The sequence below is a fragment of the Malaya genurostris genome, chromosome 2 (genome assembly GCF_030247185.1).
Source record: "Malaya genurostris strain Urasoe2022 chromosome 2, Malgen_1.1, whole genome shotgun sequence".
Taxonomy (NCBI): domain Eukaryota; kingdom Metazoa; phylum Arthropoda; class Insecta; order Diptera; family Culicidae; genus Malaya; species Malaya genurostris.
The window spans coordinates 35,252,194-35,270,578 of NC_080571.1; the positions used below are offsets into that span (position 1 = coordinate 35,252,194).

Sequence of the window (18,385 nt, forward strand, 5' to 3'; positions counted from 1 at the left end):
CAATATTTAATAAAACATCAAGTCAAAATATTTACAAGTTTTCATGTTGCGCCACCCTACGCTCGCTGAAAAGGCAAAAGAATATTCAATTCGAACTGCCATTGATTCACCAATCAATAGAGCATCGAAATGACATTAGTCGAAAAAATTTCTAATTTCCATATACAGGCACCCTACGCTCGTTGGAAATGCTCAAAATTACTCAATTTTAATTGCTATTGACTCACCAATTTATTCAATATCAAATTTGCAAATGTCAAAACATTTTCAATTTATTATATTCATTTTATTCGCCGGAAATGTACAAAATTACCTAAGCTGGAAATGTACAAATATGCTAAGCTACCCAAATACTGAAACGTCCAATCGCAGCTGACAATGTTCGGTTCATCCGAAGCAATAACGTATGAATAGTACTCGAATCGGATGTTCATGAACATACTAGTAACGATAGGCTCACAAACTAGAGCATCAGTTCATTTGCCATTAGCATCGATTCATGGTTCGGTGATGCTTGCTCGAATGATGGTACGGACAAATTTATACTCGTTAGGAACGAACACGTTTTGCGTTTTCGGAATCGATGCTTTACCACCACTGGCTCTAGGTACGGCTCAGACCCCTGAGTTAGCAACAGTACCAATTATACAAACATGCTAACATTGGAAGGCTGGTGAAACATGGATTATTACAGTGAGCTGGACATGTAGCAAGAATGCCAGAAAAGATAGTGACTTGCACGTTGCTCAGTACTACAAGTTGTTGTAAATGTAAATGTAAACAAAAATTCTGGAGATGAGATGCATTTCCTAAAAGTAAAAATAAGTAACTATAGAAACCCATATCGCCAAATATGTTTTACTGATAAGAATTAAGTTAAAATTCAACCGAGTGATAAACATTCATAATCAACGTAGTTTGTCAACTACAATTGTGTTTGCAAGAAAAAGAATAGTTTGAGAACCACTGATTTTACTTGTTCCGAGCTTGCATACCAAACAAAAAAAAAACAAACTGGACTTACCTGGGCCGCTCCAGTGCTTTGCTCCAGCTGCCCGAGACCGTGGTGGGACTGTCCGTAGTTGGTGGCGTACGCCAGTGGACCAACGGCGGCAATGGTTGCCGTGGCCGCCCCCGGAACGACCTGATGATTGGTGACGGATGTCGCAACGAGTCCAGCTGCTCCCGACGGTTGATTTATGTAGGTATGCTGAGGGCTTCCTGGAACGACAGAATCCAACAGATCAGAACAGATGGAAACGGTTTTAGGTTCTACTGGACCGTTTGCCGTTGAATAGACTTCAATGATTAATGTAGTCACCGCAGTTTGCAGTTTCGATTCATATTCTCGCAACACAACAGCAAACTTGCTCTAATCGTACTCCATTGAACATAATTTCAGCTTAAAAGCATCGAAATTTGCAACTTGTTCAGGTTCAAATGGACTAAATCATCAGCGGGTGGAATTAAAATGTCTGAGCCGTACTTACCAATGATTGTCGGAATGACAGGAGCTCCACGTTTGTTCTGCGCTCGGTCAGCACCGACCAGTGAGGATTTCTCGCTGCCGCCGTCGTTTCCGTCGGTGACCTTCGCGGTAGCTTGTTGTTGTTTCTGAAGAACATTTTCCTGCTGTTTTCCATCGCCGCGAACCAGCGCCACGAGTAGAGCCAGAAGCAAGAATTTGCTCTGCAAAGAGAAGAAAATTGGGGTGTCGATTTTAATTGGGTCATCGTGCGGGAACCACTCAAAAGAGTCTCTAATATTCAGAACAGTTAATAAAACAAAAATTTCATGAAGAAAAATACCACAACTGCAATATTCAAAACTCTGTACTTTAAGTAAATCAAAGCTTGCACCAGTAAGGAAGAGTTTATTCTCTGCGATCCAAATAACGAGTCCTATTTCTGAATTCTAAGCTTTAAAATTCAACCTATTCTTTTTGCCTTTCTCTACAGAAAGAAAAAAAAATTGCTGGAAAGCCCGACTTTCGAACGGAGCCTCGGATGGTACAAGTGGTATAAGTGACGTAACCGACATACTGCGTTGTTTTCAACCACGAAATTTTTTGCAAAACTGATAAACGATCTCTCAGAATTTCGTAATATTTAGAAGAATCGTTCTCCATAGAAAAATATTAGAGCCATATTTTTTATTTTGTCATTAGGATGATCGATTTTTCTCGATTTTCTTCAAAATAGACAATTTTTAAATGAGAACTTTTAAAATCATTCGACCGCTTCCGCTAATTTATGGATATGTTGTCAAAAAAATGCCCATAGTTTTTGGGAAAAATATGCGCATATTGTGAAATTGAAGTTTTATGGTTGAGAAAGGCAATTGAATAACTTTTTTACCGATTTATTAATTTCAGTTTGTTTGACGTAAAGCCGCCATAACTAAGTTCAGTTTTTTGCAATGACTGAGTGGAAATATATATTGGGGAAGCCAAATTAATGGAAAACTAACAGAAAAGGTGATTTATTGAAAAAAGATACGCTCAGAGACAGGAATCGAACCTGCGTTCCGTGCATACGCGCTACCATTTCGCTACTTCGAACCTTGTTATTAGACACTCTAACACACAGTCAGACATGGTAGAACGTACATTGAACATCTTTCCAAGAAAAAGTTAAAATAAAATACCCTTTTTACCACCTCTGAATGGCAAAATGTATCCATGCTAAGTTTGGTGATAATTTGCTAAGTTATTATTGAATTATGTCGAAATATACAAACAATTGGACTGAGAGCTTCTTTAATTGAGACACTTGTGATCTTTTCACGCGTATCTTACAATCTTTACAATCATCTCTTAGTTTTATTAAATACCTGTGCCTGTCGAAAAATGTCGATTTCGCAAAATTCGAAACATTTTGCCTCTACTTCCCCCTGTTAAACACTTACTACAACCCCCCTCCTCCTCCCTAAAATATCCCTTATAGCAATATATGTACAGCAAGAATTACTTGTGCCAAGTTGGGTGCTAATTTATTAAGTTGTTTCATAGTTTGAACCCCCGCCTAAAAATTTCACATTAAACCATCTCTTTTTGAGGCACTCATTTTAACCACCCCTCACAAACCCATGGTCTTCAAAAAGTATCGATTATGACGAGATAAATTTCTCTTTTGTTAAGAACACTTGCTACACACTCTCCCCACTAAAAAAATTCTTATGGTACCTCTGAAGAGCAAGAAGTATCTGTGCCAAGTTTGATAGCAATCCGTTCAGTAGTTTCGGAGTTATGCAGTTACAAACATAACACCTTTTTAGAGGCACTTACAACACCCACCCCGAATACCGTTATAATCATATCTAAGATGCACAAAAAGTATAAATGGTCTTCAAAGAGTATCTTTTTTTTTATCGTTTATTTATAGCCGCACTAATTACACTAATTTTGGTCGTTCACTGGGACCAGGGGCTGGGGTCCACTAGGAGATTGATAGTACTTATTAGCTCTCTCCGGACTGTACCAGCCTAGATGCTGTGTGGAATCCGGCGGAAAAAAATGAACCAAGAATAGATCCACTGGGTTCCTGCTTCCATGTCGTAAAAGGCGACAATTGCAGGAGTTTCTTTTTACTTTCAGTTATCAGATATTTTCAATGTTTTACTTCTGATTACTCTATTTTACTAAATCATCTCTCTACAGGGTCCGGCACTCGAAGTCAAAAAACGAATCGCAAGCTGCCCGAATGTGACTTGCAGGTGTATTTTGGCCCACTCGCGGACAATAACTTTTTTCAGCGCTTCAAGACTGGTGTATCTTTTAGTTCGGACTTTGCTCTCCAAAATGGCCCAAAGAGAATAATCCATTGGATTCGCATCTGGTGAATTCGAGAGCCATTGTGTGGACGTGATGAAGTTCGGAACGTTGTTTTTCAGCCATTCTTGGTTCACTCGAGCTTTGTGAGACGGTGCCGAGTCCTGCTGAAACGTCCATGGTCTGCCACCGAAATGTTTGTCTGCCCACGGCTTCAAAGCAACCTCCAGAATACTTTCCCGATAATATGTCGCATTTACCTTGACGCCAGGCTCGAAGATCTGAAGTTGGTTACACTTCGAGTGCCGGACCCTGTATTCAACCTATCAATTTCCGTCTAGCTTCGTAGAAAAGTTTTATTAGGAATAATTTCTTCTTCCATGTTATTGATTGTCTTTCAGGATTATAAAATGAATGATAAAAATCAACCCGCAAATCCGTTTATATTACAAAGTTAATAACAGAGATGACATGTATCGGTATATTGAATACATAGTAAAAACATTTGATATTAATATTTCAAACAGTAAATTAATATTTTTCTCGGTAGCCGGCTGCCCAGATCAACCAATATAACCAATTAATAATTTTATTAAATAATTAAAATAATAAAGCGGAAATAATAAAGACGCGCCTGAAATCTTTTTACCTTTATTTGGTGATTTAAAATGATTTTATAACAACTGTTTAGAATATGTCAATGCAATGAATCAACTATTTTGTCTAAATCCTATTCACTCGTTTATTTTGTATCACGTATTTTAATTAATAAAGTTTAGTGGTGCATCCGGGCATCTTGAAACCGGAACATACTGAGTCGCGCGCGAAACCAATACTGAAATGTTTACTAACAAATATCCTTCTCCCGTGACACTTGTGGAGTGCGCAGTAGTATATACGGCCTCTAGTAACAACAAGTGTTGGACTAATATCCCTTCCCATTCCTTAGACGATCTACGTTCGGGCCTGGCCGGCGCCGGTACTGATCAATGATTTTTGGGATTACCAGAAGATGTACATTGAAGGATGATTTACCAGTCCCAGGCTGGATCATCTAGAAACTCCCTGTACAATTTCAGCTAATCCCGATCAGTAACGGAGTAGCAACCAGGGGTGGTCGCTCAAGCTCAAGCTCAAGCTGACCTACAATTGTTTCTACAAACCTACAAAAATACTGTGTACAGCATGACAATTTGCCTTGGACCGATTTAAGCACGGTTCGTTTTTGGCAACATAATCGTTCGAATATGGCATATGTAAACCAGATGATATCAGCATTTTCGAGTTGAAAGCAATTCCATAATTATATTGATTTAAACTACTTACAGCAATAAAATCTGGAAGAACATAACTTCCATATACCATACGATTCAGTTCGTCGAGATCAGCAAATGCGTGTGGGACAAATAATTTCGCTCAATTTTCTCGGAGATGGCTAAACCGTTTTCTACAAACTCAGATTCATATGAAAAGTAGTATACTCCCAAACAAGGTTCCTGAATTACGTTTGGATCCGACTTCTGATTGCGGAACCACAGGATGATATGTGAAACGAAATGAAAAAAAAGGAATTCATTTTTCTCGTAGATGGCTGAACCGATCTAAGATTCAAATGAAATCTAAGAATCATCTATGATTCAAGTGAGAGGTCTTAAAATCTTATAAAATTTAGTCAGATTCGACTTCTGGTTTAGGAGATACAGGGTGATTAATATAAAAATGTCCATTTCACATAAATTAATCAGGTTTATCGGGTTTGCAGATTTGAATAGTCGATTGCCAAATAAATTTATTTCAGTTTAAGCGGTATTCAGTTTTCGATTCGGAATGTACTCCCAAATTTTAATTCGCACTACAATTCCTTAAAGATGTCTACACACTCCTCATGTGAATTTAACTGATTTCGGCTACATCGATATTAGAAGTCCGGTTCCAGTATCGAATCGTTTCTCAAAGCTTAATCATTTTCTCAAAACGGCCAAATCGAACTTCAAAAATGAAAATTCAAATTAAAGGACTTAAGTTCCCATACAAAATTGGTGAATTTTATCCGATTCTGGAATAATTTTACTTCAAAACATTTTTGATTCGAGAAAAAACAATAATACCCTCTGGTAAATCCAACCATTAATACCCCCTTATTAATGGTTGGATTTACCAGAGAGTATAAAATGTTTTGAAGTAAAATTATTAAGTTGCACAATTATTTATGTTTGTCAAATAAAGAAATTATTTAATCGCTTTGGAATAGAGGCTCGTAGGGCCGAGAGTCTTATACCGTTTGAATCAGTTCACTTAGTTCGCGCAGAGACTGTGTGATTAGTTCAATAAATTTTTCATGTTTTCTGGATTTGTTAATTGATGGACAAGTAAAGTCAATTCGACTTGACTGGTTCCGGAAAGTAGTGGGCGAAAGATATTTTTGAAATTCTCACTGACTTCGTATAAAATTGAAAGATTAGCTCCGAAATGACATATTTATACGTGTAAAATAATTCAAACTGTGATATGAACAAAATAATAAAATCAATTAGTATTTCGATTGAAATGAATGAAAAACTCAGTCGGAATGGAATGCCTGTTAGAAGGTTTTGTTATTTTAGGAACAAATTAACGGATTAATGAGTGCGGTTCACAATAAAATATAATCAATAATTAAACACAGTACTAAAGAAACAAATTAGAATAGTAACTTAAACTGCCATAGTTAGATTCATTATACTCTATTTGTAATACCGTCAATCATATGTATTAAAAACAGTTTTGTACTGTGTCACGACATGCAGATCATCCAATTTTTTTTCCATTTGTATGATCGCCGTCTCGCTATCTCCGTCAGCTGATTGTTCATTTATATTATTTTTTCAAAGGTGTCGCATTAGAAAGAGAAAAAAAGGTGCTTCGCATATCGCGTTCTCTCTGACAGCAACCTATGGATCACCTGAAAAGTGTTGACCTATGACCACTACGGGTTTTTACACTCTTTTTTCTGTTACGAACGTAACACAGAATTGGGTCAAAAATCGGTTATATCAATCGAAAGCTTCCCAAGAAACAAATGCACCTAGTGTTATAAAATATCTAGTATATTTACATATCTAGAGCCACTTCAGTAAACTCGATGGAAATCAAAACTCTGATACACAAATAATTTCAACTGCACTGACTCTGTCAAAAGGAAACATTTATGATAATTGTTAGGTTAGGTTAGGTAGAGCTAACATCCACGCTATATCTGAGAAACGCTGGAATGGCGACTTAGCCCACAGTGGGAAGTTTGGGCCACCCTCCTCTAATAAGAAAAAATCGGTAAAATATTGCTGACTTTCGAACAGCTCAACAATAAGATCAGTAAAAAGTATCATTTACCGATCGATCGGAAGAGCTGAGCTGAGACTCATTTCTTCATAATTTTATACTGAATTATTTATCACTCCATACTGAAGTTTGAGGACATTTACATATAAATTGTAAATACATGAGATTGGTAGCTATTTTGGTCGGTTTGGATTAAAACCTGGTAAAATATCATCTTTGGTCCCATAAAATCGATTTATTTAAGTGTGCTCGAAAAAACATTAGGCTTACTGCCCAAAACATGGAAAATATTCAGATATCGAAGACTATATCTGTCTGAAATCGATATTAGCTTTTCAATTTCAGTAAATTATGTAATTATCCGAAATTTAATTTGTGCTGATGATGATCGCTAGAAAGCATCCTACGTATATTAGTAAAACATTTTACGATGAGTTATTCTTTTGCTTGGGATTTACTGGAAAAAGCACGGGTGTAATGTCAGAGACATAACTGGATGTCTTGAATATGAATAAAACTGATACGATTTCTTTACACTTTCGAATTCGAATTGATAGTTAATCGATTGTGTGAATTGCGAAACTTTTCCCTTTTTCACAACTAAAATTTTCAACGATTTTTGACGTCGATTATCTCATTTCGGACTAGCATATTTCATTGAAAGAAACTATCACTATCTGTACAGGATTCATTTCTGCCTTTTAGAAGGACCAAATTGTGAAGTATTCTACGATATTTAGCACAGTTCGGAACATTTATCTCGATCGATTTTCGCACAGCGAAAAGTGCAGGTAGCAAATCAAATTATTCTGGATTTTCACTAAATTGATGATTTCTACCTTCGATTTGCGAAGAAGTAATAATAATTTAGATAACATTTAGAGCCCTTAGAACGGTTATATTTTATATAATGTTGTCCACTTTTTATATAATGTTGTCCACTTTTCGTTTTTTGTTTTCTTTCTCTCCAATGCAAACCACCAGCAGCTGATGCAATCGTTCTTGCTTGAATTGAAACTAGCTTTGCGTACAAACCGACACATCCGTTCGCATTGCCAAATGATGCGAAACTGGTTTAATGCGTCTTCTCGCCTTGACGACCGGAAGGCAAATGAGAACTACGACCTGGGCATTTGAGGTTTTTAACCACGCAGAAGGTGCGCTCTCCTATGTCGCTGTTTGAATACGTCTTCTCGCCCCGACGTCTGCTTCCATCCAACGCACAAGAAGAAATGATCGATTTTCGACCACGGTTCCCCGTTTATAACGTTCAGTTGAAGATATGTGCCCGACTACCTCAAAATCGTCGTCCTTGCGCGAGAAACCCAAGCAAAGGTAAAGCGTTTTCCGCGTTGTTTTAAAATTTTCAAAAAACTTAATTTTTGAGTTGCTTGTGGTTATCTCACACTGTTCAAAATATTATCCTAAATTCCTGATCATATTTTTGATGAAATAGTGAAAGAATTATGTTGCTGCCATTAATACAAGTCGAGATATTCACGATTAAGTTCTGCCCATTCTTCCATATGGCTAATTTTGAAAAGGCGCCCCATAGTAAAGTAAGTCGTATTCACGACAAAAATTTTTTGATTAAAATTCTAATCGTAGTGAAATACTTAACGATTTCCTCAAGCTCGACATTTGATTTTTCTAGTTGGGAAAGAGTTGTACAAGCAATACTGATCGTTCAATAAAAATACATCTTTAAAGGTAGTAACATCGACAAAAGGTTCGCAGAGTAAATCAAATTTCTTCTTGTCCTTATTTTATTAAACCTAGCTTCTATTGGGTTGTAAACACAGCCTAAATATATTGTATGCATGGCTAGATTACAGGAAAAGGTTTCTGTGTTTCCGTTGAAGAGACTTTGAAGAATCCCTTAGAAATGCATACGTTTGAAATAAAGATATAACTAGTAATAAAAATGCAAGGAAAAAATGAAATTACCCGCTTCAGAAAATTTGATTTTTTTTTATCGGATTAGGGTAACGGTACCTTCATTCATTTCAGCTCCGTATCTCAATAAGCTGAAATATGGTGCATTCTGAGTGCATTCGTAAAGATAATAACACCAGTATTATAAACAATTATGCCGTAATCTGATTTTTCAGAGCCGAAACAGAGATATTTCATCCGATTTTATCATAATTTGTTGATTGGTAGTCGCGTAATCCTCAAAATAACGTGGTAGCTCCACAAATGAAATGATGATTAGTACAATAACCCTATGTAAGATGAATGCATTTCTATAGCCATAAATTTTAATCTTTTATTAGTCTGGATTATTCTAAATATAAAATATAGTCAGCACAAAAATTTTACAAGATAGGCTCATGCAAATGCAATTCTTCATGTAAAAACAGGTCTTTATACCAGATAACAAATTGCATCGTTCAAAAAGATTAAAGAATAATATCAACGAATTCCTATTTCAATAAAATATAATCAGTTGTTCAAATAGATAAACAGTTCGTCTTTCCGCAAAAATAATACTTATGCATGTGAAAGATTAATTCAATCAACCTTTCACTACACACCTTCTGAGCAAACACCGTAAAGTACAGCGTTAGAATACATTTTCGTCCGCAGCTGTAAAGTACTTTTTTCATCCGCAGTAGAGTACATTTTTGTCCGCAGTAGAATACTTTTTTTTCGTTGGCGGTAGGAAGCAACAGTACATTTTTGAAATCTACGGGAGTTTCAAGCAGCAGTACAAGGCCGTACATCAAGAAACGGTAGAATGGAGTAGAGCAAAATTTGTTTCTACCTGTCCCGTTCTGATCGTCGCTGGTACTCTCTCTGCGGTAAATGTACCATCAAGCAATTGTAGCAGGCTGTAGAATTTTAAATGTGTAGAACGTACAAGGATAACAAGCTACCGTTTGCATCCCTGTGAATCTAATCCGGCTGGGACAAGAAGAAAAGAAGCGCAGCGATAAAAGTGAATCGACCGAGTGGAAGGCGACCTACGAAGCATCCGCGCCTTGAATTGGTGGCGGTGAACAGCCATAGACCGAGTTATATGAAAACGTATGCTTGATACAGCAAAGAACACCCCATGACTATAGCGGTTAGGTAAGGTAAGTAAATATGCAATAACTGTGAAAACCGACTTTTGCAACCGAAGTCCGGAGATATAATAACAAAAATGTATTGGAAGGTTAATGGAGGTTTATTTGAAATCTAACAATCTAAAATAGGTAAGAATGTTTTCATGTTATAATCATCACAAATAAATGGAGGCGCATGGTCACAAACAACAAAGAACTAAAACTTAAAAAAAAATAATACATCGCTAATTTTCAGAAAAAATATAAATTACATAGTGCCCATTGGTCTACATACCATGAAAATCGGTAAAAAAAGGTATACGAATGACGATTTATTACTGGCGTAAAGTCGCCATTACAAAGTTCAGTTTGTGCAATGACTGAGTGGAAACGTACATTGGAGCTCTACCAAAAGACAAGGATTATTTTTATACACATAATAAAGTAAACACGAATAGAGTGCTTTGAACTAGCCAAATAATTCTTATGGGCGTTATTTTGTTGGTTGATGTCGAAAAAAATTGATTTCCCGATCATTGATTCCAGTAGTGGTCAAAAACTCTAAAACGGAACTCACTTTATTTTCTCAGAGCTGACTAAACCGAATTCCACAAACCTAGATTAAAATGAAAAGTCTAACGGTCTCAAAAATTTCTGTTTAATTTCATTCGACTTCCGGTTCCGGAATTATAGAGTAAAGTGTGTTTAAAATCTCATACCGTAAGTTGGAGTGACGATGCAAAAAAAAATCTTCTGAATTTAGCTCACAATTGTTTCAAATTGTAGTTTTTTTTAGTAGTTGACCAAACGAATCAATTTCGGCTAAATCGGTATCGGATGTACCGGAAATAGTGATCAAAAACTCCAAAAACTTCAAATACACTTAAGCCGATTCCCGTAAACGAAGCTATTGAATTGTGTCCGAATCGGTCCGAATTACGGTTTCGGAATTATAGAGCGAAGCGATGAAAAAGCGGGGAAAAATTATTATCAGTTTTGTTCAATACTGGTTACAAATCGTATTTTATTTAGTTGTTGGTGAAACGAACCACTTTCGGTTCCGGTTTTTTCCTGTTGTTTAAAATTCCAAATACTCGGTCGATGCCTGTCTTACCACATCCCCAGAGTAGAGAGGCTGCTAAAAAGTTCAATCCTCAATCCTTCAATCCTGCCGGCTCATCTTGGCACGATTCGACACATGGATGTCATTCATTACATTCCTTTCACTGCGGCTGAAAACGGATCTCAATTTACAGTTGTGAAAGGTAACCAATACAAGGTTTCACAACTTTCTTTATTCCACCTGTCGAACTTTGATTCCTGCTGGTTTGTATACCACAAACAATTAATCAATCTGCATTTCTTCGTATTATATTGAACACAACAATAGAATAACTTAGCAAATCTACAGACAGGATTACGGTAGTTATTATTTATGGACCTGCTAACCAAGATCCAATTTTTAGAATTCCTTTTTATCTACCTACATAACTCATCAATTCCACTTATGAAAAGCTCTCTACCAGTGCGTAAATCTCTACTCCAACTGGAAATCCCTTTTTCTCAGTGATTAGTTTATGTGTGTATGTCAGTTTGTGTGTCGTCGTCGTTATTATTTCAACTCAAAATATAATCCTATTTACTCTGCGCTATCATGCTCAACAGTCAACATTGACACTGATGGGATGAGTGGGTGGTGGTGTTGGTGAAGAGTGATGAACTGTTGATGCTATTCTGTTAGAGCTACGATATGCTCTAAGCTAGTATTACCGAATACTCTTTCTCTCTCTCTCTCCGGATGGAATGTTTGCAACCGAGCGACGATGGTAAATCGTTTTCAGAAATCATATTTTACACACTACTATTTGCATGTTCTTGCTATCCTGTTGGTAGTAAGTCGGGCAGAAAGCATTTGTTCCATGCACGAGGGGATCGAAACTTAAACAGAAATTATGAACTGTAATGGAAGTGACGTTTTATAATCCTACTAGAAAAGGGGTTCAAGAATCGAGTTATGAGGACGCGAGAACATCTGTGCACCCCCCTCCATTGTATCATGACAAAAAAAAACTGATTCCATTTAGATCAATATCCAGCACGAAAGATTTCAACAAAAAAAAAGAACATATGAACTTCCCTGGCTGGTGTCCCTAGCCGGACACCAAAGTGAAATGGTTTTTACTTAGGGTTACCAGTTCTCTTGGAGGATAGCAAATACATTTAAATCGCTTCCAGAAACACACACTGAACAGTGGTTTGATCTGCACAGAAATAATTACTGGTTCCGGAATCGTTTATTAGGCAGTTACATATTTTGATTTTAACAATCCTTTTCACCGTTACTCGTGGAGTCGATGTAACATATATACTGATGTTTTTTGCCTTTTGCGTCTAATCCTATATCGATATTACGACTTTTACGACGACAAAAGAATGCAGATGTAGCCGTTTGCGGACAACTTGGATGGAAACTTTGTATGCATTGTTGAACTGAGCAAAATACATTGACATTTTTCAATGCTGCCGATAAGCCAATTTCTTTGAAACCAGCTAACGAATTCATCCAGAAGCGGACGCAGTCGTCAATAGAGCGTATAGTTTCAAATCGTTTCAAGCAGTTCGGGTTTACATCTCATCCAAGTCAGTCGACAAACAAAACCGCTCACGTTGGGGACAGAAGAAACCAAGTACAGTATTGTGTAGTGAACAATAGACCTCGAAAATGAGTGAACCAAACGAACAGAAGCTACCGTCGGTACGAAAGAATACAATTATTGTTGACTTCAGACAGTGCAAAATTCGACCTTCGATACGAGAACTTGAAGGTTTGCTTAAGGAGCAAATGCATCTTGACATTAACCGTGTGCATTTACTCCAATGCAATAAGACCAATAATGTTGTTTATATCCAGTTCTATAAAGAGTTGGATGCAATTCAATTCGCTAAAGACAATAATAATGTGCACTATGTGGAGCATGAAAATATCAAGTACAACATTCCAGTATATATGGAAGATAGTGCGTGTGCATGATCTTCCCTCAAGCGTCAACGGTTCTTATATTTGCAAAACTATGTCCCAATACGGAGAGATTCTCTCTATCGAAGATGAAAAGTGGAGGAATTTTTTCCCCGGTATTCTAAATGGCGTACGTTTGTTACGCATGCGCTTGAGGAGGCCTATACCTTCTTATTTGACATTCGGTCAGGATACAAGAATACCGTGCAAATCACTTGTTACCTATGACAATCAGATGGCCACATGTCAATATTGCCAAAAAGCTGTTCACTACGGTAAGCCATGTGATAAACCGGACAAGAAGACAACTATACCAAAGGACAACGGTGCTTCCTTCACACCAACCCCAAGCAACCCCAGTACACCTGTGACAGTCACCAACAACAGTGAAGCATCCTCTTCAACGAAACCATCCAACGTATCCCCTATAGAACAAAGTACACCAGCTGCAGTTAACAGCTTACCATCCAACCAACCAGCAACTGCAAACAATGTACAACAAAGCGCATCTACAGCAACCAGCAACGAAATCAACAACAATACCACCGATGCGGCAATGGATGACGAGACGAACCACGAACGAAGTGCCCCTCTATCCTCGCAGGAGGAAAATGGAAGCTCCTCTCCCCCTAGAAAAAGGGTGACAACGAGATCCAATACAAAAAAAAATCTTTTATTTAAAAACTCAGCTAAATCGGCCACGTAAAGCTTGTACGCAAATAGGCCTGAATAAAATATCTTTTAAATAAAAAAAAAATCGTTTCAAATTTGGCGTAAACTAATTTGCAGCCTCCACTGAGCAGCAAAGTGGCGTCATTAAGAAACAGGAAGAACAGGAGTGGACCCATGTTGCTGCCTTGAGGTACACCTGATATGTTCGTGAACGAAGATGACACACAGGAAAGGAATCAAACTTGACTCGTCAGACTCTACTCACTTAAGCAAGGGCATTGACAGCCTATGAAACAGATGCGATATCTTACATAAAAGAATTCGTTGATCAATTCGTTTGAACGCAACTTTCAGATCAGTGTACACGGTATCAATTAGTAGTTTTTCTTCCAAACGCGAAGCACAGGTCGAAGTAAAATCTGCAAGATTTTTGATGACCAAACGCCCAGGCATAAAATCGTGTTGATCAGTAGAGATGTAATTATTTGTACGAGAGAGCAACTCATTTTTCACTATTATTTCGAAGAGTTTTGACGAAGAGCAGACAAATTTGTTATATCAAGATAGTTCCTTACATTATTACGATCACCGGTTTTGTACACAGGAAACATATAAGACTGCTTCCAATTAGTCGGGAAAATTGTTTACTCAAATGATTAATTGAATATCATTGCACAATGACTTTAGACGGCTGCGTTTTAATATTTTTAGAATTTACTGTAAAGATCATTTATGAAAAACCAAGGTGGTTCCCTTGTTTCGACTCATGAAGAACGGAAAAAGTTTTTTTTAATATTTCTTAAAACTACTGCAAATTGTAAGTCATATTAGTTGTTTGCCATACAAACTTACTTCGGCGGTTTCCGATTTCAGGTATCGGAAGTAGCGGTAGAAAACTTCAAAATGAAACTTACAACGATTTCTTGGAGGTGGCTTGAGATTTTGGAACAAATAAGCGCAAGAAATTCGAGGAAACCAAATCGGATGAATAAGGTGGATAGGGAAGCAATTTGAACCCTACACCGTTGATTTATGCCATGGTTGTGAGACTCTTATGTACCGGTGAATACCCTGAATTACCGTCGTTCCGACCCATTGAGCCAGTTTGTTCTTTGGCGTGTAATAACGGATCCAGGTTTCGTCAACAGTTACCAACCGGGACCAAAAATCCGGTGCGTATAGCCAAACATGCTTCCAAAGTGCGCTCGCGTTTATCTTTTTAGTCCCGAGTACGTATTCGCGACATCCAGCGACAGAATATCTTTTTCATTCGCAGATTCTTACTCAAACTATGGTAAGTGCACACAGTACTACCTGTCCTTCCAGTCCTTCTGTGGCATCTGTTGGCTTTCACGACAGGGTCACGTCGTTTTGATATTGCCCTTTGTAAGCGCATCGGAGGGCCTACAGCTGCGAGCTTCATCGGCAGTGGAGTTTCGATCACCAGTTTCGATAAGGTGTCCGATTTCGGAAGGGCTCAGGGCCTTCAGGGCCCCCCTCTCGGGGTACATGCCTGAACACACAAGACTTTAACGATGTCTTTTACTTAACGAAAGTTTCTAATATGCAGTATTCTGGAACACGGAGTTACGATTTGGGCCCCGTATCACAATGTTCACAACGATCTGATAGGAAGAGTTCACAAGTGTTTCGTCCTATTTGCTTTTCAAAGACGTTATGCCACGTTACAAAAATCCTAAATTTGATCCGGATTCGACTTTCAGTTCCGAAATTACAGCGCAATAAGAGAAAAATGTTCAATTTCATGGGCACCTTTTCTCTGGCAAACTGACAAGTCTTCCAACTTGTTAGTTGATAGATATATGAACCTTCTTTGACACTACCAGTCCCCGGCATCCGGTTCCGAAATCACCAATGGTTTAATGGATTTTCCAAAGTCTTGATTTAAATTTAAGCTCTCATTGTTTCAAAACCTATTGTGCAGTTTCATCAGGATCGGGCGATGATTGACAAAACTTTCAAACAATCATACAAAATGACGATGCAAAACCGGTACGTATTGGCTTCGGTAAAAAAGAAATACAACACCGCCTTTACGAACGATGTACATAGCGTCGACCGATTTCGTACACGTTACAGGTTTGTATGCAAGAGGCCGCCGCTTCCGACGGCGGGACGGCGGCCAACTCAGCCGGCGTCGCCTCGGCAACTAGTTTACAGTGATAAAACTGGATCTTTCATTTGTGGTACCAGCTTTAGTCAACTCCAAAATAGACCAAGACTGACAATTTCCAGCATCCAAATTTTCAACGACGGATGAAATTGCCGCCGAGACATATTGGCTTCGGTTATGTGGCTGCGCTACATCAGTTATACAGGAGGCATAATAACACAAAAAATAATAATATAATGTATTCGAAATTACCCTTTCGGCGAAATGTCCCTTTCAGCGAAATTACCCTTTCGGCGAAATTACTCTTTCGACGAAACGACTTTCGGTGAAATGGCGTTCGGCGAAACGACTTTCGGCGAAATGGCTTTCGGCGAAGTGACCCGCTCCCGTGACCATCGGTAGCGAGCACACATGAGCACGTGTTTCCAATCGTATTGAAGAAACCAGAACTTCGGCAAAGATATGAATATCTATTAGCGGTGTTTGGTTTGGTTAAACACGGTGCTGCGGTTGAGTAAATATATCACAGCCACTTATAGGAAGTCTTGCAGAAAGAAAGATATAATATCAATGATTGGAAGATTAATTGAAAATATATGCATACAAAATACATGAATTTTCATCAGCCGGTTGGATTACCGATCTCAGCTCAGCTTCAAACATCGATAATTATATTGATAATAATAACAAAACTAAAAATCCAATCACAAACGTGTTTTGTTATGCTGCTTCAAAGTATTAATACCCATATCACTTGAATTTTATATACAACAGCTACTAGGAAGCCAATTTGTTCTTGTTGTTTGTTGAACTTGAATTTCATATTTCAGCAGTAAAAGGAGCATAGGTTTTCGTTTGGTTTTTTCCCCTCTATCCGGAATGACGTGCGAGTGTTACGTAAGGGACGGCATAAGGCAATTTCATCTTATGTAATTGGTGGTCATGGCAGAAAGCATCCTTGAAAATCGATGGTTACCTATGAGAACCAGCTGATGACATGTCAGAACTTTTAGGCGTTTTTTCGAAAATTGAACTGATTTAGTAAAACACATTATCAACGGAATTTTCTTTTTTCGACCGAAGCCATTCGAAGAAAAGGTGGATCAATTTTGAAAAAAAATAATTATCATCACTTTGCTATTCCGAAACGGACAGTCGAATCTGGACAAAATTTAATAGCAAGCTATGGATCTGAATCATACGAAAAGGATAAAAATCGATGTATTCCCTTTTACCACTAGAAGCTTTTCGCTTCAATTTCTGATAGTCCCATCCAAAATATATTACCTAAACTGCTATGCGAGTTCGTAAATTGTTATTAATTAATATGTACCATCATTCTTAGAATCTGTGCTCTCGCTTCAAAAACACCAAATTTATCAAAGGCGCACCGAGAACCGGATTGGCGGCTCAATGCATGGGGCGCTTGTCTCACAAGCCAGTTGTCATAAGTTTGAGTTCCTGGATCTGGGAGGATTATTGGTGTCAACAGAATCGTAGTACTAGTCATGTAATGATTCTGTACGCTAAGAATCGACCACGAAGTCTGTTGAAACAGAAAGCCCAAATTCCACTAAACGAATGTAATGCCTGGACCAAAAATTAGATACGTAAGCAATCATCAGTAAGGTTTACTTTATCTGAGAGCCTCTCACGAAACCAAATCGGCCCTCTTTGCAACAGCAATAAATAATTCACAACGTCCAAAAAACTTATTTTCAACCAGTAGCTAAAAGTATAGCTGTAATAGAATTCACTAAGGTCTTTTTTATGCAGTCTTTTTTATGCGGTTTTTTATGCGACTTTTTTTATGCGGGTTTTTTTATGCGGTACGTAAACTCGCATAAAAAAAGACTGCAGTGTATATGTTTGAAATAAGTAACAATAACTTCAAAATGACAGAAAGAATGAAACAAACTTAGAGTAGGTAATGTCAGATACATAGCCGCGTGGTTGATGTAGGACTAGGAATTAGAGTGGCACTTTAAGACAGTTTTCTAAATAAGCTCTTTACGCTACTTTTGGAGTTCTGAAAAAGACCGTTAGTGGCTCTGGAGACTTGTTACGGATTATAACGTTTTTGTTCCAGGAAGAAGGGTGCCAGTCAACTTCAATTCGCAAGTTTGAGCCTTGCGCCTAGAAGAAGTCATTACATAAATATAATCGTAACACAAGTCGTGCAATCGCTCATATATTTAAATATTTCATACACCCCAATATTTTAATGAAAGAAACTATCACAATGCTGTACGGAATTCCTTTCAGCCGGCTTTCTGGGCCAAACTGTGGAATTCTCTACGACATTAAACACTTTTCTCGCATTAGAAGCAGCCAAAAGCAAGCTTAATTTGCGCTCGCTTGATGCAAATTTCGTACTGCGAAAATAGCGCAAGGCTGATCAAATTATTCTAGATTTGCACTAAACC

General features: G+C 37.8%; 1 protein-coding gene across 1 annotated transcript in view; it reads right to left on the reverse strand.

Annotated features, from left to right (window-relative positions):
- Positions 1-18,385, reverse strand: part of LOC131428582 (putative uncharacterized protein DDB_G0271606) — a 149,457-nt gene that overhangs the window by 107,847 nt on the left and 23,225 nt on the right. Inside the window, exons 2-3 of the mRNA XM_058592628.1 lie at positions 1,491-1,689; positions 1,025-1,221 (exon numbers count right to left, since the gene is read on the reverse strand). Coding sequence (XP_058448611.1) covers positions 1,025-1,221; positions 1,491-1,689 — 396 coding nt within the window. The remainder of the gene's footprint in view (positions 1-1,024; positions 1,222-1,490; positions 1,690-18,385) is intronic.